At 41.4% G+C, this 22,388-nt stretch overlaps 2 protein-coding genes, 1 long non-coding RNA gene and 3 other non-coding genes across 12 annotated transcripts; 3 read left to right on the top strand and 3 right to left on the bottom strand.

The window, feature by feature from the left end:
- Positions 1 to 6,859: 6,859 nt before the first annotated feature.
- Positions 6,860 to 6,941, top strand: Trnas-cga. The gene has a single exon. It is a non-coding gene; the product is annotated as a tRNA-Ser (tRNA).
- A 220-nt stretch (positions 6,942 to 7,161) lies between these two features.
- LOC118517218 (beta-glucuronidase-like) lies at positions 7,162 to 20,657 on the top strand. 7 transcript variants are annotated; one of them, XM_036063204.1, is made up of 11 exons: positions 7,162 to 7,214; positions 7,272 to 7,410; positions 17,117 to 17,225; positions 17,304 to 17,604; positions 17,671 to 17,837; positions 17,912 to 18,434; positions 18,500 to 18,672; positions 18,750 to 18,978; positions 19,875 to 20,051; positions 20,131 to 20,269; positions 20,339 to 20,651. In XM_036063204.1, exons 2-11 carry the CDS (start codon positions 7,290 to 7,292, stop codon positions 20,527 to 20,529), a joined length of 2,130 nt encoding a protein of 709 aa, XP_035919097.1. In that variant the 5' UTR covers positions 7,162 to 7,214; positions 7,272 to 7,289; the 3' UTR covers positions 20,530 to 20,651. The 7 variants fall into 7 exon arrangements, with proteins under 7 accessions (XP_035919097.1, XP_035919096.1, XP_035919099.1 ...); XM_036063203.1 differs by having other exon boundaries at positions 7,176 to 7,410; positions 20,339 to 20,654; XM_036063206.1 differs by lacking the exons at positions 7,162 to 7,214; positions 7,272 to 7,410 and adding an exon at positions 7,436 to 7,475 and having other exon boundaries at positions 20,339 to 20,594.
- LOC118517222 lies at positions 9,073 to 22,184 on the bottom strand. The gene is made up of 4 exons (XR_004908273.1): positions 21,642 to 22,184; positions 16,752 to 16,844; positions 16,645 to 16,658; positions 9,073 to 9,911 (listed from the first exon to the last, which is right to left on the bottom strand). It is a non-coding gene; the product is annotated as an uncharacterized LOC118517222 (long non-coding RNA).
- On the bottom strand, positions 19,692 to 19,773 carry Trnas-cga. The gene has a single exon. It is a non-coding gene; the product is annotated as a tRNA-Ser (tRNA).
- Positions 20,582 to 21,364, bottom strand: LOC118517221 (zinc finger HIT domain-containing protein 3-like). Its single transcript, XM_036063207.1, has 3 exons — positions 21,253 to 21,364; positions 20,999 to 21,171; positions 20,582 to 20,936 (listed from the first exon to the last, which is right to left on the bottom strand). Exons 1-3 carry the CDS (start codon positions 21,321 to 21,323, stop codon positions 20,710 to 20,712), a joined length of 471 nt encoding a protein of 156 aa, XP_035919100.1. The 5' UTR covers positions 21,324 to 21,364; the 3' UTR covers positions 20,582 to 20,709.
- Positions 21,715 to 21,787, top strand: Trnar-ccu. The gene has a single exon. It is a non-coding gene; the product is annotated as a tRNA-Arg (tRNA).
- Positions 22,185 to 22,388: the final 204 nt, after the last annotated feature.

Raw genomic sequence — 22,388 nt, 5'->3', positions numbered from 1 at the left:
CACTTAGCGACTTGGCGGCCAAACACATGAGACACAGTGTAACTTGACAAACATGAGTTATTCAAGAACAATAACCATAGCTTAATTTCCCCTCAAAACACAAGACAACTGTTCTAAAGTGTTTAAGTCCTGCTTCTCAAAAGAAATGCATAGGATAGAGATTAACGTCGAATGGCCTGGTTGTAGTGGTCCAGGTCTTTCAAACAATAGGTTCGGGTATCGAATCCCAATAAGGACCGTTCTCTCACTATAAGACAGACATGACTAACAGGCTTTCTAGTACATCAATAAGAACAATAACCCAGTGTTTTATGACCAGCAAGACGTATAACAAGTCGCAGTGCCATAAAAAAGAAGAAGAAGAACAAGAGAAGGCCTATGATTGATTAGGATTAATGTGCGAGCATTACATCGCCCAGCGTTCTCCCGACACCTAATGATTACTGTTTTCAAAGCATCATTTGGCGTCAGTGGAAGATTGCGAGTTGAAATGTTTTCTATGAGTTCTCCCTACAATGTGGAAACGCGGAAGGACGCGCGCATAGAGTAGTACATGTGCTCGTGCGAGATTTAATAGCCATGATGTTGTTTTCTCGTGCCGTACAGCATCACCAATGGTACATTTAACATTTCAGATGGTTTGTGACTAGATGATAATACTCCAGCACGGTTCTGAACTTCAGATGCAAGAGTAATAGAACAGTGCGAAACCTATTTCTCATACATCACACTGATGTGTGGCATCTAATGGTATAAGGGCAATGGGTAATTATTGTGATGCAATAAATTATTTACGACACATGTGCTACGGTTGGAGATTGTTAAAAAAAATTATCCAGAAATTGATGGAAAAAGTTTTTCAAAACCATTAATTTGAACAGCATAAATGTTAAAAATAGTTTCAAGAAGAACTAACTTGCTTCCATGTATTAAAATAAAATTAAATCACATTAGAAAAATGCTTTACACAAGAAAACTACGGAAACGTGTTTTCTCATGCACAAAAAATGAAACATAAATGTAATCAAGACACCAAATTCCTGAGAAGAATGTGTCACAATACATAAATGTTGGTTGAAACAATCTTTTAAACTTCTAATCGAACTGTTCGATTGCGTATTCCCAATCCTCGGAAGACCTTTGAAAGTTTGCTTTTCCATAATTGTGATCAGATGTCTCAAGAACACGACTTGAAAGGCATATTAATCCTCGCTGATAAGAATACATTCTGTAACCATGCTCATCCATGCTCGTTTCATTCTGTTATCAAATGACGCCATGTTCCTGCATCTAAACGTAGACTCTTCATAACAAACTCAGCTATAAATACGTCCATATGGAGGAGAATCAAGGATCGCTTGTTTCGCAGCTTACGACTGAGCTCGTTGAGAGCCTATCAACAGGTCGAAGGTGCTCTCCGCTCAACCGGGATGCTTGTTGCTTGCTTACCACTTCATCGTTGTAGTCCCAGAATTTAGCGTCGTTTCGTTGCTCCACGCCCACCGGTTTACCTACGATGACTAGGACCATGACATTCCATAGATTTAGCAGCAATAGACACTTGGTAGAATATTTCGGACCTGATGGCCGAACTGTCCTGTATTTCCTCATTTGTGATGTATGGAAGGACCGGTGCAGCAGCAGGCTGGCGGTTTGCACCTGTGTATAACACTTGCTTTTATTTTTATTCTTTTATGGAAAAAAGCACTTGTGAACTGCCTTTTTTATCAATGGCCACACTATATAATTATTCACTATAAACTTTCTTGGTATTATTGCACTATGACACGCCGTTTAAAAACACTATTCCAATACTGCTAGCGCATCAGCTGATTGGCGCCAAACACTTCGTTTGTGTGAGTGTCACCTTACTTCCTGGCAAACAAACAACACTCTTCTTTACGCACGCACTCACACTCACACAAGTACCCTTTGAAGCTCACGATCACTCACAGCCTAACACTCGCGAAAGGATATTCTTTCACACACGATGACTCACGCACTGCACCTGGGGGATTCCTTAGCCCTTTTCCGGCTACTTACAATACTTGCAAGCCTTTGGGCACACTTCCACTCACTTCTTGCACGAACGAGGAAACAACGGCAGTGAGAGACACACTTCAATAATTGCACCACATAATAACCATTTGAAATGCTCACAGAACCACCACACAACACATTTGGATATTGAAACACTTTTACAAAAACATTTCAACGAAACCGCCGCTTGAATTGTGGATAATATTAACTATGCCTCCGAACCTGTACCGTTAAACCATGCCCTTTTTAATCACACCGACGAAATATCACAACAAAACTGGTAATAACGAGCACGAGGATATTATGGGACAAAACGGGCCAAAGACCGGCAGGCGTCAGACCGACCGACCGCACGTATAATCCGTGGACATTAGGGAACGAGGACAAAACCGTGCGCTTGCGTAGAATGTCCTTTGCTGCGTGTGGTATATTCCCTTGGCTTCCCTTTGTTTTGGTACGCTTTTCTCCGTGGTCGATTTGTTTTCCCCTCGTTGTTGTTACTTTCTTTCGCTTTCTTTCGATTTCGCAGCAATAGAGGGTGATTTCCTTGCTTGTACTTGCTACACGAGGGGGCGGCAACAGGCGGGCTTCAGACACGGCGAGGGCAGCACACACTATGCCGAACACTGTAGAACCGGCGAATAATCGATCGACTGACTATGGTAGTACAGGTAACAGTCATTATTAAACTTTCCGTTTCCGTTAATTCTGTCGCGTTTTGGTAATCGCCCGCCCGCTTGCCGCACACAGGAGCTGCGCAACCGAACCTTAGTGCAACGCGTGCAGATCCGAACTAACGGCCAACATCTGCAACCATCAACCAGCAACCATCAAAGAACCAGTGTGGGATCGTGCGTGATCGTGAGTAAAGCAGAAGTCAAGAGAGCGAGAATCGAGCGAGTCGCTCGTATTGCTCGAGAGTCTCCAGAGAGAGAGAGAGAGAGAGTCTTAGTCTGGGATGAATGCGTCGCTGAATATCGAAATCTGGATGGCAGGTATTTCGCTGGATTCGGAAATTCCCACGATCAGTCACGATCAGACTTTTTGGGGTATTCACGTGCACTGCTACGTCACTATTGTTAATCTGCTTCGCGAATGAACCACGTCATACATATACGAAGGAATCACACAGAGATTATCCTGATCATTTGACAATCTTGATCACAATATTACTCTTTATTTTGGGTCTTCTTGAATCTTCAAAGGATAAAATTTACTTCAAAAAATTAAACCAGAAATAATAATCTTATTTTCTCTATAATTAATAAACCAAAAGTTACAAAATAGCTGCATTTGTTTCAAATGAAATCAAGAAAATCCTTACAACCAATGCAAGCATCCTTCACCGACCATAAAATATTCTTGTTTGATGAGTAAACATTTACAAGTTCTATTAAACCATTAACTTTGAAAACACGCGCAACATGATCTCTTTGATGTGAACTGCAAACGAGCAGTAGGTTAACAAGCGTTCCAAACAATCTCATCCTACGCACTTCAGCACAAGTCCTCCACCAGTGATGTCGTGCTATCAGTGGGACAATGCATATGCAGTTCCATGGTCTTCAACATCGTGTGTGATGTGGTCTGCCCGGAACAGGCCACGCCACAACTCTTGTTGATAACCCCACTTCTTCCCGTTCGAAGCGAGATTCGCCCTATTTTTCCCCACAAAAATCTTATCACTCACGCACCCAAGGAATAGTTCCTGAAACTTTCTTTCTACAGGCCTTTCGGACGGTTCATGATTTCCATTACATTTTTTATAGCAACTATTTATCACTAGTTGGCAGCAGTTGTGCTAGACCGCATAACGACAATTGCGTACTACAAACCAATATTTTGTTTGAAAAGACAGCTCAAATTTTATGTCTATATCAATGGAGGATAAATGCCAACAGATAACTGACATAAAATACCTTGCAGTACCATTGAAATAGAAAAAATATTATATTATTTATTGAAAGAAAAGTATCACACTTATAAGAAAAAGTAGAACTTAACTTATTTTCAAAACATTAAATAACATCGCTCCAGTATCTCGGGTCACATCCGTCCATTTTTTAATTTAAATAAAATACGCCCGAAAGTATGCAATTTCAGCATTCAAAAGATCGATCGCCAAAATTCAAAGCGAATCGTTTTTCCTTCAGTTTTCTTAACTGATTGATGAACGTGAAAAAGATTCGATTAAATAGCATTCATCAACGAATCATGCACTGTTACTCATCAGTGACTGACTTGTCAGTTAGCGTTTAAACGTATACCTAGATCGTATCGTTTTTTTTTAAATCTTAATCCCTATTGGACACCTTACCAAAACCTCCTCCTATCAAGTTTTCTTCCATTTCCTCCAAAGTATGACCCGTTAAAGGTATTATCAATCTGTCCGCTACCAATACTACTTAATGTACTTTATCTTGCTTACTTACAAAGGGGACGTGGCTATTCTCACCTGTTGTCAGATCCGACCTGTCATCGTACAAGTTACTTTATCATGCGCAACAACAGCTTTTGCGAACCTTTAAATCGTTTGTGCGTCCATCTTTCTGGCGGGTACATTAACTCTAAATCACTCCAAGTAAATCAGGATCCACCGCGCCTCCTTAACCCATGTAAAGGGCTGGGTAGTTTGGTGCCATTCTTATGACACATAGATCCTGTCACTAGCGGTTTCTCCATTATTCCACACGTACGGACCCAAAATATCCTTTTGAGCGTCTTCATCTCGTGATCAATCTCAAGATATGTACAACACGACAATAATAATTGCGTAGTACTGTATATAACAAGTAGTTAACGTTACCAGCTGTATCCACTAAGAACAGCTAAACTATTTACAAAATCTATAGTTTCTCATCATTTTCCTTAAAAAAATACAAATTCTCGCTCAACATGCATCAACAACACGAGCACCGCATCTTTGCTAGCGGTGGAGCTTGTTAAATGAGGCGTAGCTCCTGCTCGCGTGAACCTCACACTGGGGAAGAAGGTTTATCCATATAAGGTGACAGTGTCCTTCGCGAAGTAGCACGATCGGTAAGTCCCTTGTCCAGAAAAAGTTGCAACTACATGATACTTACACATAAAGGCGCGTGTTTGGAGGCTGTTGTCACACTGCCGTTTCATCATACCACTTTTAATGCATCTCCGGTTCTAAGGCCTTCATGCCTCCCATCAAACAAAGCACGTGAGATGAGAGTCATCGTCGCGCCCGTTTACTTTCAAAAACAATAGCAACTAGACCACCCAACGTGCGCACCCGGATCAATAACGGACGGAGATGTTGATGATTGATTATTCGTAAATAATGTCACGAATGAAAACAGCTAACGGGTTTACAATTGTCACTACCGTATTTCTTTGTGACAGCTGTTTCAGAGAATATTTTTTACAAAGTACTGCACACGCAAAAACGAATCCCTTCCTAACCTTGTCGAATGTTGTAATGCGTTATACATTGTGATGGCAAGTTGAGAGCACAACAGCAAAAATATTGATTATTGTGATTAAAAAAATTTAGTTCAAGTGTTAAACAACTGATAACATGTATTATTTTCTCAATACTATAAAGATTTGATGCAAGTATAAAACACATTAATTGAGTATTCAGAAAACTAGTGTGATATGTTTGCATGCGGCTCGCAAAAACGGGGTTTGTTTTTAATGTAACCCTTGAGCCAAATGTTTTTAAAAACATGACTTTAAAATTAAAAATAAAAGGTTTCTTAACGCCTAATTAGTAATCTTTACACCAAAACACAAGTAATTTCTTCATGTTATGAATAGTTTTCTGCTGATTATTCATTACATTTCTTAATACTATCATTATTCATTATTTTTGAGAACTCCGCATCAACAAAGGAAAGAACGTGACCATACCTTACAAAATCATAACACATGACTTTTTGAATTATTTATAATCATCACGTACTATTTTCGCATTTTAGAATCGGTATCAATTAGTTGATGATTAATCCAATAATATAACTTCTCTTAAAATCCCTTAACGTTTTTTTTTTCATATCGCAATGGCCTGGCCGTATTACTAAATATGTTTGTTAATATATGTTGTTTGATGTTAAGATAGAACAAATTAATAGAAACTAAAACAAAAAACAAACTGCGGTGAAGCCTTATGCCGAGCGGCATCTTTTACTTTCAACTTCGCCATCCGATAAAAAAAAGGTCACGAGTCTCCAGCGGACAAGTTGCGACCATACGAGATACGTTGCCTTATTCGGCAAAGAATTCACAACAACCAAACTCCATACACAACGAAAAACCAGTTATGCAGCTGGATTTCGAAATAACGTTTACGACATTCTTTCAGTTTCAATTTCATTGAAGAAAGGTGAGCCTTTTTGATTTAAAAATGAGTCTGTAGGAAAATGCATGAGATAAATTTGAAATGGTTTCACGAATTATTGTAAAGGGACAACACTATGAGCAAATAGTATAAATTGACGCAAACGAACGAACTAAGAAATGAATTAAGGGGAAAATGAATTGACGAATGGATGAACTTTGTAACCGGACCGGTGAATAAACAGTATGAAATTGTAAGTCGAGCGCGCAACACAAAAAATAAATAACGATCCGTTTGATATCACGAAGGTCGCTCCCAACCAGTGAAAATCTCTACAGAGTCTTATATTAATTATTTTCCTTATATTCAAAGAGTCTCTGCTAAAACGATCATTTAAAAATTAGGAATTTATACTACGAGGATTTGGCCATATGAGACCGAAGAAATGTGTGTAACAATGATTCTCTCTAGTAAATACAGAACACAATCGAACACCCACCCCAACACCGAGCAGTCGTGGCCGAGTGGTTAAGGCGTCTGACTCGAAATCAGATTCCCTCTGGGAGCGTAGGTTCGAATCCTACCGGCTGCGCATCCGCAACACATCAACTTTTTTTCACTGTTGTGTTCTTTTTTACCAACTCGGTTTGTTGAAAGCTGCAGCCGTAGCGTAGCTTCTTTTATACACCATTGATGAATGAGCTTTCAAAGCTCTCTGCAAAACGACGCGCTAAACTGTTATACAAAAAGCATCATGCTCTCAAACGAAAAAGCTTCACCTCCAGCTGATTGTCAAAAACGACAACCCTCCATCATTGCGCACTTCAATCGTAAACAATCATTCGTCGGCGATAGACCTTCCACCGTGAGTGAACGATTGTGTCGTGGTGTTTCTTTTAACTACAATTTTCGGTGTTTCCAGTACGATCTTCTGCTCTGAATGTTAACAATCAGTTCTAAATCAGTGGCTATCGTATCATCCTCCGTGTCGTCCACTACCAACAGCAACCAATGGCGCCTAGCAAGACAATTTCGCGCCAGTTTGTGGGCACTCCTTAAAGGTACGTGTATGTTTTCCTATTTCACACACCGGCTGATGTCATGGTTCGGACGGGTCGTTGTAACGGTAAGTAACGCTCGCATCAACGTGCCAATGAGCAAGTACCGAGTAGACAGCATGCCGGTGAGAATTTAAATGCCACATCAACATCAACTCTGCTACTGCTATCCCTTGGCGTTACTTCGTGTTAAACGCGTTCGTTCGATACTTGACCGTAACGTGCCTTTATCTCTTTTTTGCCACTTATCTGCTGCTCATCTTAATTTTTTTCACACTGGCCCTTATCGGCCACTTTTATCACGCTATGATTCCGACGAACTACTGTGGCAAGCGTGCCCTTTGTGAGAGTGTTCTACATTAACTTCACTTACGTTAACGATGTTGTGGGACCTCTGTTTCTCTTAATATAATGCACGGAATTGCTGTCCAGTCGTTCTCTTCCTTTTTCATATTGTTCTGTGTAATGCGTAGGGAAACATATCGTGTACATCTCCTACTCTCTACCAGCAATGGGACGTTCAGATAAGATAAGCGTGCATGTTTGAATCTCTTGCCACACTTGTAAGTGTTCAGAAGTTGTTGTAGAATAGAGACAGCAAACCAAAAGGAATAAAATAAATCGATAATTTGAAAATTAAATTTGACAACAAACACATACAAGAGATAGCCACGACAGTTACAGCCGTTTTTGCGGGCGTAGCTTCTATTAGGACACGAAAGGATGAGGCGCTATCACGGTTATACTAGTCGAGATTGTGCGGTAGTTCTGGTTGTATAGCTGAAATTTTATAGCATGTACAACTTGGAAAATATGTTCATATCTAGAAACAAATATTAATACTTTTATTTATGCTGCTTACCCAAAATAATTATATCTAGTGTATCTGAAAAATAAAAACCCTAACCATTGTGGCCTTTAGAGATAAGTGCGGCTTTACTGAACACCAACAGCAAAAGCAAAGCTACGAAGAACGACGATAATCGCAATTATGCGTGTGCTATGGGGATCGATACGGTGTCGAGAGGTGGCGTACAGCAGAGGGCGAGTCGACACACGCCTCACGAGCCGACCTTTGCATACAAGTAGCGTCTCACTACGGACCCGGCACGCCAGTTCGTGTTGACGTTTCGAACTGATCGGAACAGAACGTGTATCTCGCGGGAGCGCTCGCGAGTGATCTTCCTTCTTACACACAGGCCCGCACAACGCAGTTATAGGGCAGGATCCATCATCATCGTCGGCGGATGTTAATACGGATTGCATTAGGCATCGTGAAGAGCAAAACGAGACAAGTGCATATCGGAGGATCGGCTTTGATTAGCGCTCCGTTGACTACGCGCGTGTGTCATGGTTCATTCCCCTTTTCGGGCGGACTTAGCTGATACTGTCACCTTCCGTTCCATTGTGCGCGCGCCTCTTTCGGTTAAAGTGTGTCCACAAACAATCGGACGTAAATTTGATAATTGCTTCTGTGATCTTGTGTAAACTTTACGCGTTCTGACTGTTGGTTGGTTGGTTGGTTGGTAGGCTGGTTGGAAGCAAGCTGATCATCGTCGTGAGTTTTGAGCTCGATCGTAAACATGGGCACCCGCTGCAGAAACGTGTTCCGTAATGTGTATGGTGGCGGCGTTCGTCGAAGCAGTGATCCTAAATTGGGTAAATAATGTGGATTACATTTTCTTCCTATTTGAAAAATTATCATCTTACCTTCACCGCGTTTGTTTTACTTACCGCTATTGATCATCCAACAGAACGAGTTTATTTTTTTCCTCAATGGCATTTCTCATTGGCAGTAGCGTTTAGAGAACAGTACGAAAGAACCTGTTCAGCTCTGTGCTGTTAATCGGTTTTCAGTAATTAAGTGTGCATAATCGGTGACAGTGTGACAGTGACAAAAACATGCGTAAGGTCATGCGAAGGAGTTTTGCCAATACATTATACATTGCCAGATAGATTGTCAGAACAACAAATGCTAAATTGCACTAACGCTGGCAGTTAAAATAACCTTGCTATGAACGGTGATGAAATTAAAAATTCAACAGATTACTCAGTATGTTAAACGTTATTCGAATCCTACGTTCAACGAACATGATTGTGTTATACATTGTCACCGTAATAACGTAATAACCTGGTCCTAAGCGGGCTTTTGCCAATTTTTTCTGCCAGCTCGTTCTGAGCCTTAGCGGTCAGATTCTTCTCCCTCTTGGATACAGGATGATCATAAAAGTTGCTTTGATAGATGTTAGCCCAAAACATTCTATTGTTTCAACATACCACAAGGTTAGTGTGCAGTTTCTTTCATCAATGACGCACCTATCGTCGCCAAGATTTTACCAGTTTTTACAAGTTCTATCAGCCGTTCGAAGTTATTGTCACATAGACGCAAATTCGAGCAATATCTCAAACATTGGATTTGAGCTGGAATAAGCAAACTCAAACATCGTTTGTTTTAGTCATTTTTCAAGCATCTTTGCAAGGTAGGCTCATATGTCACCGACGCTCTGAAATGTAAACAAAAGATTTTTAATAAATTGATATTATAAACATTTTTATATCATCTCTTTATGCATTTTAATCAGTTATAAAGCTTTATACTGTAATTTATTAAAGTTTTAATAAATTTATCCTAACAAAAATGATACAAGCATGCTTCACAAACGAACTGTCTAAATGATATACAGAGATGGACAATAGAATAAGACCATTTGATTTTTTTAAATCGTAAAATTGAAGTAATTATGCCAATTTACAACAAACAGATTGTTTTGTTTCACATCATTGAATCAATCAAGAGATCGATTCTGAGTATCATTTTATCATTGTCATAAAAATATGAAAAAACGCATTAAACAATAAAATAAGACTATTCATGGAATTAGATATTCTCACAAAAATTATTTTAAACTTTATTCAATTATTTCATTATTTTCAAATTTAACAGAGTCTAGATTTGTTATTTAAAAACTTAGTGTTATGTACGTCTATTTTTGTTTTTCTTCATTTATATTTTTTATAATTATTATTATAGGTCTGAATAAAGAGTAGGGGAGGCACTCACGGGCACTCACTTTTCGCAACTGAAAATTGAAGTATAGATAAAATTATAATGTGAATAAGAGTAATATTAAATAATGTTTATGCATTTGCCGATGAGTTACCAATTCACAAAAATCTACAAAGACATGTTCTCCCTGTTATTTTCCTTATCTCGAACAAATTTGATTAAGTATTAAATAATAATAGTAAGAAATATTTATTGGTGTAATTTCTTGGGCGAAATATGAGAGCCCGTAAGTAGGGGGAGGATCGTTATTAAGACTTTAGCCGCATTGAAAGCAATAGTTTGAAAATCGGATATAATCTCGGTGATCTTATTGTAATGCCCATCACTGTATGAAACAACAAACATCCCGGTTCGTTTGTTTAGCTGAAAAAATATTAGATCACAATATTGTAGAATTGAAAGCAGTTTTAATCGATGGTCACAATGTATCTTCCTATGGCCGATTGTTTTTTTTTTGTTGAGGGTTAAATTTCCGATTTAAATTTGTTGAGGGATCACTTTTGAGGGGAGGTCCGGAGGCCGAGGCGACAGCGGCGCCGGTCTTCACACGGCGGCACCGGGGTTCAAATGCCATCGGCGTTCTGCCTCCCCGTACGTAAGGCTGACTACTTTACTATGGGTAAAATTAAGTCACAGAAAGCCAGAAATGGCCTGCCGAGATCTCCAGACGTTGTAGTGCCAATGAAAAAGAAGAAAAAAAAACATAGTTACTATCACTTTGACACACCTACACTTAAAAAATTAAATTTGTTTTGAATACAATTAACTCTCAACCATTAAGTTGCAAAAAAAAACTTTTTTTTTGAAAAACAGAAAACCTGAACATAGCCGTAGAATAGAATAATCTATTGGATTGCAATCTTAAAGAACGTGGAAGAATTGATTGAAATTATTCACTGACATAAAATTTATATTAAATTATACAGTTTACCTAAAGTGCATTGCATCTTAACCTTATCTCTCCCTCTATAGTAAGTTTCATTTTACACTAGATAACACTTTGCCAACATACACAAACATTTATTTATTGAAATCCTCTCCATCATGGATGATACCTGCGCCACAGATCACAAAAGCGATTAACGATTCATTGGAAATCGCAAACCATGCCCTCCATCCAAAGGCTCGCCTCGTCATGATCTTGATCTCCTTGAGGGTGATATGTATGTGAAGCCTTCACAGCAAACACTTTAGTCATTAGTCAGTACCAGCTGAATTCTATGTCAATTCAACTAATGGAACCAATTATGTCAACAGATCGATCGCTTGATTGCATTGATCTGATGGATATCGACACCGCAAGAATTACCATTCCCAGAATCTTCATTAGAGTAATATAATTAAGAACACGGCTACCAGTCCTTTCCCAGCGAACTACCTTCAAGAGCACAGTAAAACAAACAGTTTCAAAATTCGGTCAAGACGCGTTATCACCACTCCAGGTGGTGCAACTTTACAGTTGGGTTCAATGATTTCTTCACTGTGCTGGGTCGTTAAGCATGCAGCCGATTGTCAGAATGCAATGTAGGTCAACATATGAATAGCGGGGTAGCACGCTGTGACACAATAATATATCTGATGATAACGCCGCCGTATGCAATACCTCTATGCTGCAGATAACACTGCGCTAAAGGTGTAAACATTAGCAACCTTTCCCTTTAGTCTTCAAACAAAAGCGGTTTACATTGGGGCAGCTAGAACAGAGATTAAATATTGCATACAACATCAGCACCGTGCGACTTGCGTGCGACCTGTTGATTCCATCGATTAATCAAAGAGTTCCTCGTTATCATTGCTCCAGTTGGACGCGAGCAAATGCGAGCAAATGTGTGAAGTAATAGGAATGGCGGTAACACTTTGCTCGATAAGGCCACCAAAAACATCAACCACAGAACCGGGAAGCACCAATCCTTGTGCGCCCAAACGTTCATATCTCGCGCGAGACTATCTTTGCTCTTGACGAAGTCACCCGATAATGGCCTGAAAGCTTTGAGCGTGTGTGTTGGTTTAAGAGAACAAAACACACAGCACATCCTATCGAACAATTTCAAACACCAAATTCAGTCGTTCGATGAATCGTCCGCGGGTTGGTTACGACCGGTTCCTCCCTTTCCTCGGTTAGTACGCGAGCCAGCATCTAATTCGGTTCGGTTACGGAAGTGTGTAATAAGGCATCGCAAAGCACGTGATTTGTGTGAATTGAAGCTACCACCGTCGGGATTATGAAGAATCTCGTGTTTACCAGCGTACACCAGCTCCGGTGAATTTGTAGCATAGTGTGCAGTAGTAGAGTAGAGTGTGAATGCTGTGAGTCTTATTGCTGTGATTGAAGCAAGTGGTTGTTCGTAGCCAACAGTTTAGCGTAACGGCGTGGAAAGAACGAAACGCATCACAACGCTAGCTATGGTGGCGCCACCTAGTGATGGGGCCCGTAAGCTACTGTTGCTTCGGGATTCGGACCGAAGAAAACGAAGGATAGATAAGTTGCGCCGCATTCAGCATGATCATCGAATGCGATTGGTTGTAATTGCGTTAATAGGTAAGAAGAAAAACTTACACCAGAAATTCGACACCCTAAATTATCAACCGCGTAAACACCGCAATGTTATTCGAACGCCACCAGCTGGGCAGAATTAGTTATCTCGTACGAATCTCCTGCACACGGGGCTTGATACACGAACGTATACTTGATAACGTCCAGGGAGACCTTCGCCAATCGTATTACCTATTATCATTCGAAGCACCAATTACAAATTACCTGAGGGAAGATATTGTGAGGTATTTGGTGATGTTTCAATTTAAGTTGGGACCGAGTATAAGCAGTTCTTATTGAACCGTTCGAAGCGAGCTTATTAATTTTAACCACCGAGAGAATAGCAGCACATTCTTCCACTTTATATTTTTACACAGTTAATTTGCAAAAGACACTTCCATCGATCGCTACATCTGGAAAATATTTCGTTTTCGCCAATTCGTGTGAGTATACAGTATTGAGACACTAACTGATATGTGTCGCCAAAACAATGACCAAATTCGTCACTCTTGCCTGGTAAGATTACCCCTTGCCTGTTAAAATTTGACTGCATTCAGTAAAGCTGATCATTTCTCGTACGGTATGCATTGTGGGATCATCAATACTTTGGAGTTTAAGAAGCTATGATGTGATGCACCATGTGATAATAATTAAAAAAAAAAAACATGATCGCAGCATTACTAGACGATACTGGAGTCTTTGCATTATAACCAAAATCACGTTTCATAGGGAATCTATTGAACCTTCGACCACGTGCGTTCTCGCGCTCACATAAACATAACGCCCCGGCCTCTGTTCTCTGCTCTTGTGTTGCGTAGCAGAGAAGTTTCTGTCGATCGCTACAACGCGATTTGTTTTTTTATGCTCGCCCTTTATCAGTTCGCTTTCGTTAAGTTTGGTTCGTCGCTCAGAGCGCAGCGCGTCAGTAGTAATTCCGCAGTCGTCAAAGCCGGTTGTGTTTAAATGCGTTCAGTAACTACTACCGTGAAGTGTCATAGTTAGAACGACATACGGGGACCACAACCCCCACAAATAGAGCGATGTCTTTGCTCTGTGGCAAAAGGGAAGCCCCACACAATTCTTTAGCCACCGCGGCTGTTGGATCCTTACGGTGGAGAAGCGCAGCAAAAGGACGCCGTGACAGTGGTTCGACGATCCTTTTACAAACCGCAAAGCAAGTGATAGTGATACTGTAGAGTGGGGTGCAATATTTTAAAAAGGGTTGTTCTGTGCGTGTATGGGTGTTGGAGAGGTGGATAACTCCTTCCACTCGCCACACATCCATTCCCCCGCAAACGCGACCGAAGTTCACTGTCCGTAACCGTACCCCGCCGTCATAGGGCTTCGCGTCATTGACGGATGCATTTTCCGACCGCAACAAACGCCGGCGATCAATCTTTCGTGCCGAGTTTTCCAACACATTCGCGCACGAGTCCCTCACTCACGCACGTGTTTTCTCGTCCTGTCGTTAATGTGAAACGCATTCGGTCCGGCGAAGTGGTGTGTGTGTGTGTGTTAGTTGACCGTAATATTCGGTCGGCTTCGTTGATGTAATGGCTGAGGAAGAAGGATTCAGTAGCGTAATGCGATTAGTTTGGTGCAGTCGCGGTTCCGCTGGTGGTGGTGCTAATGAAACGCGAGATAATGAGGCCGGCAGTGAAAGTGAGAACGTGGTGGTGGTTGCAGAACGGCAAAAGAAATCGAAACGCATGTTGATAACAGGTGATTGCATACATTCGAGCAGAGGTACGCTGGGCAGAAACAGGAGCGCTAGCATTTATGAATCGCTATTCTGCTACTAGTGTTAGTTCTATGTTGCTAGAGAAGTGATTCTGCAGTGATGTCTGTCAATAGAATCGCGTTATATTATCGCAAGGGGCGTCGAAGCGTGCCATCACACAAAAAATACACATAACTCTATGGTCAACTTCGTGCTGTTGCATCCCAAACACATGACTGACAACGGTCTACATTATCAATGAACCTTCGAATCTCGTCCCGGACAAAAAAACACACACACACATAGCAATAAACAGGCACAGAGTAGGAAAAAAACAAACGTTTTTTCGTTTCTTCCCAATTAACTCCTTTCTAGTGATAAACAGAACCATCACTGCGTGTGGTAGTAGTAGCTTCCGGCAATCAATTCTCTTGCCACACGCCACATATCCCTAACAATCACAGTAACAAAATCTTTTTCCCTAATTCGATCGAGCATCATCCAGCGCAAGCTGTGTGTTGAACTGCTGATTCAACGGAAAGATCAGCTTCAGTTTTTCAAAACACTCTCTCAGTGCCTCACACTCCATTTTGGCTTGCTTGGTAACGTGAGATTTGTTTACAAGAATCCGTCCCATGTTCAAAATCCAAGGCAGGCAAGGAACAACAATTCTTACATTGTTGATTGTTGCTCGTTTACGGACCGCAACACATAGCTCAATCAATACGATTCTTCAATTGCGTAAACGGAAGCGATCGGAAAATTTGGCTAAGATCGTGCCGCGCCAAGCCAAGCGTTTGTTTAGATATGATGGAAATCCCTGAAAAAGAATCGTAAAAACTTTCAGCCGTTGAATAATGCATAGATTCATGGGTAGTTCGTGGTGTGAGATATGGTGTAACCTTCTACCCAACATATATTTGTTGATATACTCATTGATAGCTTCACATTGCTGAGATAAGAATCATAAATGCAAAGGGTTCTATGGGCTACAAGGTATTGCTCCGAAGTTAGAAGTCTCAATATGTGCTTCTGTATTCTTCTTGCTTCAAATTGATAGCGTAGCACAGTGGTTTAATGGTGGCGTAATCTGCCACAAACCGAACTGTTCAAGTGGACGCTTCTATTGAAGTGTTTTCCGATACGTCATCTGTGTTCGGGAGTTCGTTCTTTGACTTCAAACTAATTTCCTAAAACCTTGTATTGCATTATTAATCATGAAAAATTACGAACGCTGTTAATTTACTAGTTCAGTTATCGTAGAGTATAGGATAAAAAAAATCTCCTCCAATTCCAACGCTAAATATGACACATTCACGCATAGATTGCATGGAAGTATATCGTTTTAGCATACAAATCAGGTGTGTATCACTTGCTACCTTCATACCATGACCAGCCTTCAAACAAGCAAATAGCGCCTCCAGTTAACAAACCTAAAGCTACTTTTAGAAACTAATGCCTACACATTCATTTTTTGCTCGAAATCCAGTGCGGCACACCCCTGGATATGGGACGCCGCCGCTTATGTGATTTTTTAACGTACCGTAAAGGGAGTGCCCAAAGGTTCCCCCAAGCGTTAATCAAGGGGAAGAATGTGCTAATATTTCCAGAATTGCACGCGAAACTTATTATTCGATGAGCAATGATGTAATTGAGCTTCTATTTCTGTACTAAATAATATTTTCTATTAATAAATGCTGAGTGACACCAGCATGCACCGTGAACGTCATATTGAAATGGATAAAAAACCTAACCTACTGCCAATGTCAAATCAATAGCAGTAATGATATTCAAACTATTAGCTTGCCATTACCAGTGGTTTACTTACCTTCACTGACTTGTACAGTCAGCTCGATATGTAGTTTAGTAATTTGCAAAATCGGTTCTAATTAAGTGATAGACATATTAAATTCTTACCCCGTTGTGTGGACCTGCAATTATCGTAATTAAACAAGTTCAGTTAAATCTTCCATCAATGATTTCCATAATTTTAGCTCAAACTCTTAAAACGAACGCTCACTCACGTTTTGTTTCACTGTTGACGCAGATTTACATCAGGTTTCATACGTAGGGTTGGTCGCGAAAACTCCATTTAACGCAAATGACCGTCTGGAAATCTGAAATGAAAGATCATATTTTTTATGTGCATCAGTATCTTAGTTTACACTAGATCGTACTAAAATGGTATATTGTGTGGTAAATTTCAATATCAATCACACACACACTTGAGACTATGCTTGAAAATTCCCCCTCGACGTGATCAATTATAAGCAGAAGTACTCGATCAAGATCACGATCGTCGAACCACTGTAAAACATGTACCAAAAATAACAATAAATAATGCTAAGCCCGTGACTAATGGCTTCTTTTCTCCTGCCATTCCTTCCAGTGGTGACGTTTGCTGTTATGGGCATGATCGGTTGTTTCGTGAACGTAGTTTTTGGAGCAATGTACACCTCAGGCAACGAATCCTCAACCGAGGGTCTTCTCTATCCGATGTAAGTGATACACTAGGGAACAAATCGAGGTGCTAGCTAACTCCATATTTAATTCCGTTCCTACCGGCCTTCCTCCAGTGAATCGGAAACGCGCGAACTGAAGAAACTGGACGGTATGTGGAACTTTGTGCGCTCGAACAGCAACAGTCCGTCGCAGGGTATTCGCGAGAAGTGGTATATGGATGATTTGGCACGGTTTCGCAAAACGATCGGCATGCCAGTACCGAGCAGCTACAATGATATCACGGAGGATGCAGCACTTCGCGATCACGTCGGAACGGTGTGGTACGATCGCAAGTTCTTCGTCCCGAAGGCCTGGTCGAAGGGAGATGATCGAGTGTTCATACGCTTCGGTTCTGTACACTACGATACAATTGTGGTATGTTCAAGTTTGAGTTTTGGTGTCAAGAAGCGCGTTGATTTAATATGTTTCATCGATTTTCAGTGGATTAACGGAGTACAGGTTACGAAGCACGAGATAGGTCACCTTCCCTTTGAGGCGGACGTAACGAACGTCCTCAAGTACGGTGCCGAGAACCGTATAACCGTGCTATGTGACAATGTGTTGCTGCAGGTGACAATTCCTCAAGGCAAAGTGGATAATCAACCGATGTAAGTTGAAGCGGCTTGTCAGGAAGCATTTAACAAGCATCATTCAAATTACTATCGTTTACTACTCCCAACAGAGACAACGGCGTTGAATTGGTCCAATCGTACACGTTCGATTTCTTCAACTACGCTGGAATTCATCGCTCGGTAGTCCTGTACACGGTACCGCAGATCTACATCAAGGACGTTGCGATTCATACCAGCTACGAAGGAGATGAAGGCCGAATCGACTATCAGGTCACTATCAGTACGAACGAAACTGAGAATCTGCAGCTGACGGTGAAGCTGTACGATCGCAACGGAACACACGTCAGCACGGACGTATCGGAAGCGAAGCTGCAGGGCACGGTTGTCATTCCACAGGTGAAACTCTGGTGGCCATACCTGATGGATCCCGAACCGGGCTATCTCTACACGATGGAGATCACACTGGGCAAAGCCCAATCAAACGAGGCACCTACCGAAACCAAAGAGGACACGGTGCTCGATGTGTACCGCATGAAAGTTGGCATCCGTACCTTGCGATGGAACAATAGTTCGTTCCTTATTAACGAAAAGCCTATTTACTTCAGAGGATTTGGACGCCACGAAGATTCTGATGTGAGTGTATGCTCCAATGCAAGAAAAGACATTCGCTGCAACGTTTGCTCCCTTTTCGTCTGTAGATACGTGGCAAGGGATTAGATTTAGCGCTTCTCACCAAAGATTTCAACCTGCTCAAATGGGTCGGTGCCAACGCCTATCGGACATCACACTATCCCTACTCGGAGGAAAGCATGCAGTTTGCGGACGAACACGGTATCATGATCATTGACGAATGTCCCAGCGTCGATACAGAGTAAGTTTCGGGGCGTGTTGCCGACCAAGACGATAGTGATCCACTTTTAACCTTTGCTTCGTTCCCGTGGCGCTCAGGAATTATTCGCAGATACTGCTTGTAAAACATAAATCCAGCATTGAGCAGCTAATTCACCGAGACCGAAACCATCCCAGTGTAGTGATGTGGTCGATCGCAAACGAGCCTCGCACTGGTAAGCTGGGCGCGGACGCTTACTTTGCAGCCGTGGCACAATATACAAAAAAGCTGGACCCGACGCGCCCCATAACTGCCGCTATTGCCGTGAACGTCAATGATGATCTTGCTGTAAGTATCGTAGCAAATAAGATTTAAGAAAATATTAACTCACAGAGCAAAATCTGCATTGCAACAATTGGGTTTATACAATGGCGGAATGCAATTTGGGGACATCGATTCTGCTGATGGAAATCGAGGTCTTGGTGCGTTCGGGGCACTTGCGACACGAGGCCCCTGCGGCCGCTTGGTCCACAAACCGTTAAAACCCGCCATTAGATCTATCATGACCTGAGTCAGCTTTTGTTCAGTATTTTGCCGTTGTGCGAATAAAATACTTTGTTTTCTATACAAACTAACAGCCACAACTAGGCTGCACCAAATGATTTGAATTCGAGCAAAATCCTAATCGTTGAATTAGAGAAAATGCTCGAAAATCGTTTGTTTTGATTATTTTTCATTCATCGTTGGCAAGCTCTCTGAGAGATGCAAGATGCTCTGAAATGTAAACAATTTTTTTTAAGAATCTATAAAGGTATATAAAAAGATTGCATCTAACATATAACTTATAACGTATAATTAATTTTATACTTTAAGTACTAGCACTTAAATTTCGAAAAAAATTGTTGCAGGTTGGTGTCGTGTTTTTATGCTTAAATTAAACGGTTCGGGATGACTGACTTGACAGAAGCAGTTTAAAATTTTCTCAATTTTAGATTTAGATCATATAGACCCCCCACAATGTTGGACTTTTCGCATCCAAGTTACAAAAAAAGTTTTCGGCTCGCAGCCGGTAGGATTCGAACCTACGCTCCCAGAGGGAATCTGATTTCGAGTCAGACGCCTTAACCACTCGGCCACGACTGCTTCTTCGAATGCCCCACTCCGCAACGCCCATTTCAACCTGCGCTCTCAGCGCATGTGTTACTTTTCAATGTTATTGTTCTGTCTCCTTCTTACACTCGCAGGCCCAGCATTTGGACATCGTCAGCTTCAACCGGTACAATGCGTGGTATGCTAACGCTGGCAAACTCAACATGATCACGAACCGCGTTATTGAGGAAGCTGAAGCATGGAACAAGAAACACAATAAGCCAGTTCTAATGTCAGAATATGGCGCTGATACGCAGGAAGGACTACATACGGTACAAACATAGCTCTAAGGCTCTGAATACTTCCCTTTTCGAGCCAACAGTAAACCCTCGTTTTGCTTCTTCTCCACAGCTTCCAGCCTACATCTGGTCGGAGGATTACCAAACGCGTGTCTTCAGTCAGCACTTTAAGGCGTTCGATGCACTTCGAAAGCAGAACTTCTTCATCGGGGAGTTTGTTTGGAACTTTGCGGACTTTAAGACAGCGCAAAGTAAAGATAAATTCCATCACAATGCCGGTGATGCCGATAACGAGGCTAACGATTTTCCCTATCTTACAGCGTACACCCGAGTTGGTGGTAACAAAAAAGGTATCTTTACCCGCAACCGGCAACCGAAGGCAGCCGCCTACCTGTTGCGCCAACGGTACCACGCGTTGGGTGAGCTAGGCAAGAGTTTCCTACCGGAAGATCTGTTCCTCTACACAGCTCCGGACACCAACCAGCTAGTCAACGAGCGCACCGAACTGTAGAACTGCTTAACTCCAACCCACTTACATCGTAAGAGTGTAAAAACACAAAGTATTCGACAATCTTTTGTATGTTCTTTATCTATCGTATAAGTGTTGAAAAGTAATTACGTCTGGACTGATAATACAAAGAAATCTGTCTTGTTTTATGAACAATATCACATTTTAACATCGCATCGAGCTCTACCTCCGATGTTGCCGGTTTGTAAACACAAGCTCGTTCAGATTGTCTTGCGACGCATCTTCCTCCGGTTCCACTAGCCGAAGACATTCGTCGGCAAACTCTACGAAGAGCGGCTCCATCATTGCGACCTTCACAGCATTCATTCCATCCCGAGCATTATCGATCTCTGTCAGCAGCTGCCTTAAATGTGGGTTGTACAGCATATTTTTCAGATGCTCACTTTGACCTAGGAAAGCGTACTTTTGATTAAACTAATGCAACCCGACGGATACAAATCCAGACATTTACCGAGAAGCTCTAACTTTTCCACCGGAACGGTGTCTATTGTGCTGAATAGTATGATTTTTTTGGGTACACGGTCTTCTCGAATCAGTGCTTCAGGTCCTCCTGGTACTGCGTCTGCTGGTGCTGGAGGTTCACATGGTTGTTCTTGGTGTTTTTTGTAACAAACCACCGAACAGCTACGAAGAACGTGAACAAAGGAAATGTTTTACAATGTTACAGTTGGGTGGGTTCACAGACATCGCTTCAAGCATACTTACTAATGTAAAGAACACGTTTTACACTTGTATTTTCGTTCCTTTTCGTTACAAATTTCACATGCTGCAAACATTTTGAACAACTATTTTCACGCGTGCTAATTGTAAACAAACCGCGATTGACAGCTGCTTTGACAGTTTGGTTCAATTTTCGCCCCTACGTTTTTCTATGCTATAAAAACACCAACAATGAACCATAAAGTCACGGTTTCCTAAAATGTCCACCAGAGGTCCACTGTAGATGGCATTTACAGGGCGATAAATAAAATATAGCACTGGTTTGCATACGACTTTTACGCTTTTAAAATCATATTTTTTTAGATATTTGTTTGAAAAAAAATTTCGGAACGCAACAAAGAAAATGCAATCAATTTAATTAGAACGTTACTTACTTCAGAAGGACCGTTTTGGCGGGTAAAAATGGCCGAAAGCTTAAAACATTCTACTGGCACGCACCATAACACCGCCCCAGTGGCCTAATGGACAAGGCACCGGCCTCCTAAGCCGGGGATTGTGGGTTCGAGTCCCATCTGGGGTAACTTTCCATCAAATCTTCTTTTTTCACTTTTTCTTTTGCCACTGCTCTTCACTTTAGGACTTTGCATCATCCGGATCCGCCACATTCAATGGTGAGCTAGCTTCCGGTTTCATATGAACACAAACACAACACTAAATACTTCTACCACAGTTCATGCCAATGCTTAATTACATCACACAGTGGGAAAATACGCGTAAGAAGGCTTTAATCAACTGAATAACACTATCACCATGAACAGGATTATCTTAAACAGTACTAGAACACTAAATTGGCAAGTATTTTGCTTATTTTACAACTATTTTCGGCTAATTCGTAAGCGACTCAATGGCACGCGCCACTAGCCAGCAGCGCGGTGCAACCAACTTAAAATGGCGCAAGTTCATTCTTGTCATTAGCTTATTTGACAATTAGCAAGGCCTGCTGTGTGGACCTGTACAGTATTCCAATACAGTCACACCTATCCATCAAACGTCTCGAGTGTTCCCACAGGACCGATGCACTCGTGTTTTGTTCTCATCCTAATATGAGTAATTAGATAGAAGCCAGAGTGATGCATACATTCACACAAGCACCTAGTTCCCGGACGAAGAAGAGCCAGCGA

This window comes from Anopheles stephensi, unplaced genomic scaffold (assembly GCF_013141755.1).
Source record: "Anopheles stephensi strain Indian unplaced genomic scaffold, UCI_ANSTEP_V1.0 ucontig70, whole genome shotgun sequence".
Lineage (NCBI taxonomy): Eukaryota > Metazoa > Arthropoda > Insecta > Diptera > Culicidae > Anopheles > Anopheles stephensi.
Note: the sequence above shows the minus strand (reverse complement) of the source record. Positions and strands in the feature narration are given on the sequence as shown.

Excerpts from the sequence above, each read along its gene's own strand:
- LOC118517221 (XM_036063207.1), bottom strand. The coding sequence starts at position 21,323 with ATGTTTGCAGCATGTGAAATTTGTAACGAAAAGGAACGAAAATACAAG. Across the intron at positions 21,172-21,252 it reads AAAACGTGTTCTTTACATTA|CTGTTCGGTGGTTTGTTACA; the intron begins GTAAGTATGCTT and ends CGTTCTTCGTAG. Across the intron at positions 20,937-20,998 it reads GGAAAAGTTAGAGCTTCTCG|GTCAAAGTGAGCATCTGAAA; the intron begins GTAAATGTCTGG and ends ACGCTTTCCTAG.
- LOC118517218 (XM_036063200.1), top strand. The coding sequence starts at position 14,561 with ATGGCTGAGGAAGAAGGATTCAGTAGCGTAATGCGATTAGTTTGGTGC. Across the intron at positions 18,673-18,749 it reads TGTCCCAGCGTCGATACAGA|GAATTATTCGCAGATACTGC; the intron begins GTAAGTTTCGGG and ends CGTGGCGCTCAG. Across the intron at positions 20,052-20,130 it reads CGCAGGAAGGACTACATACG|CTTCCAGCCTACATCTGGTC; the intron begins GTACAAACATAG and ends TCTTCTCCACAG.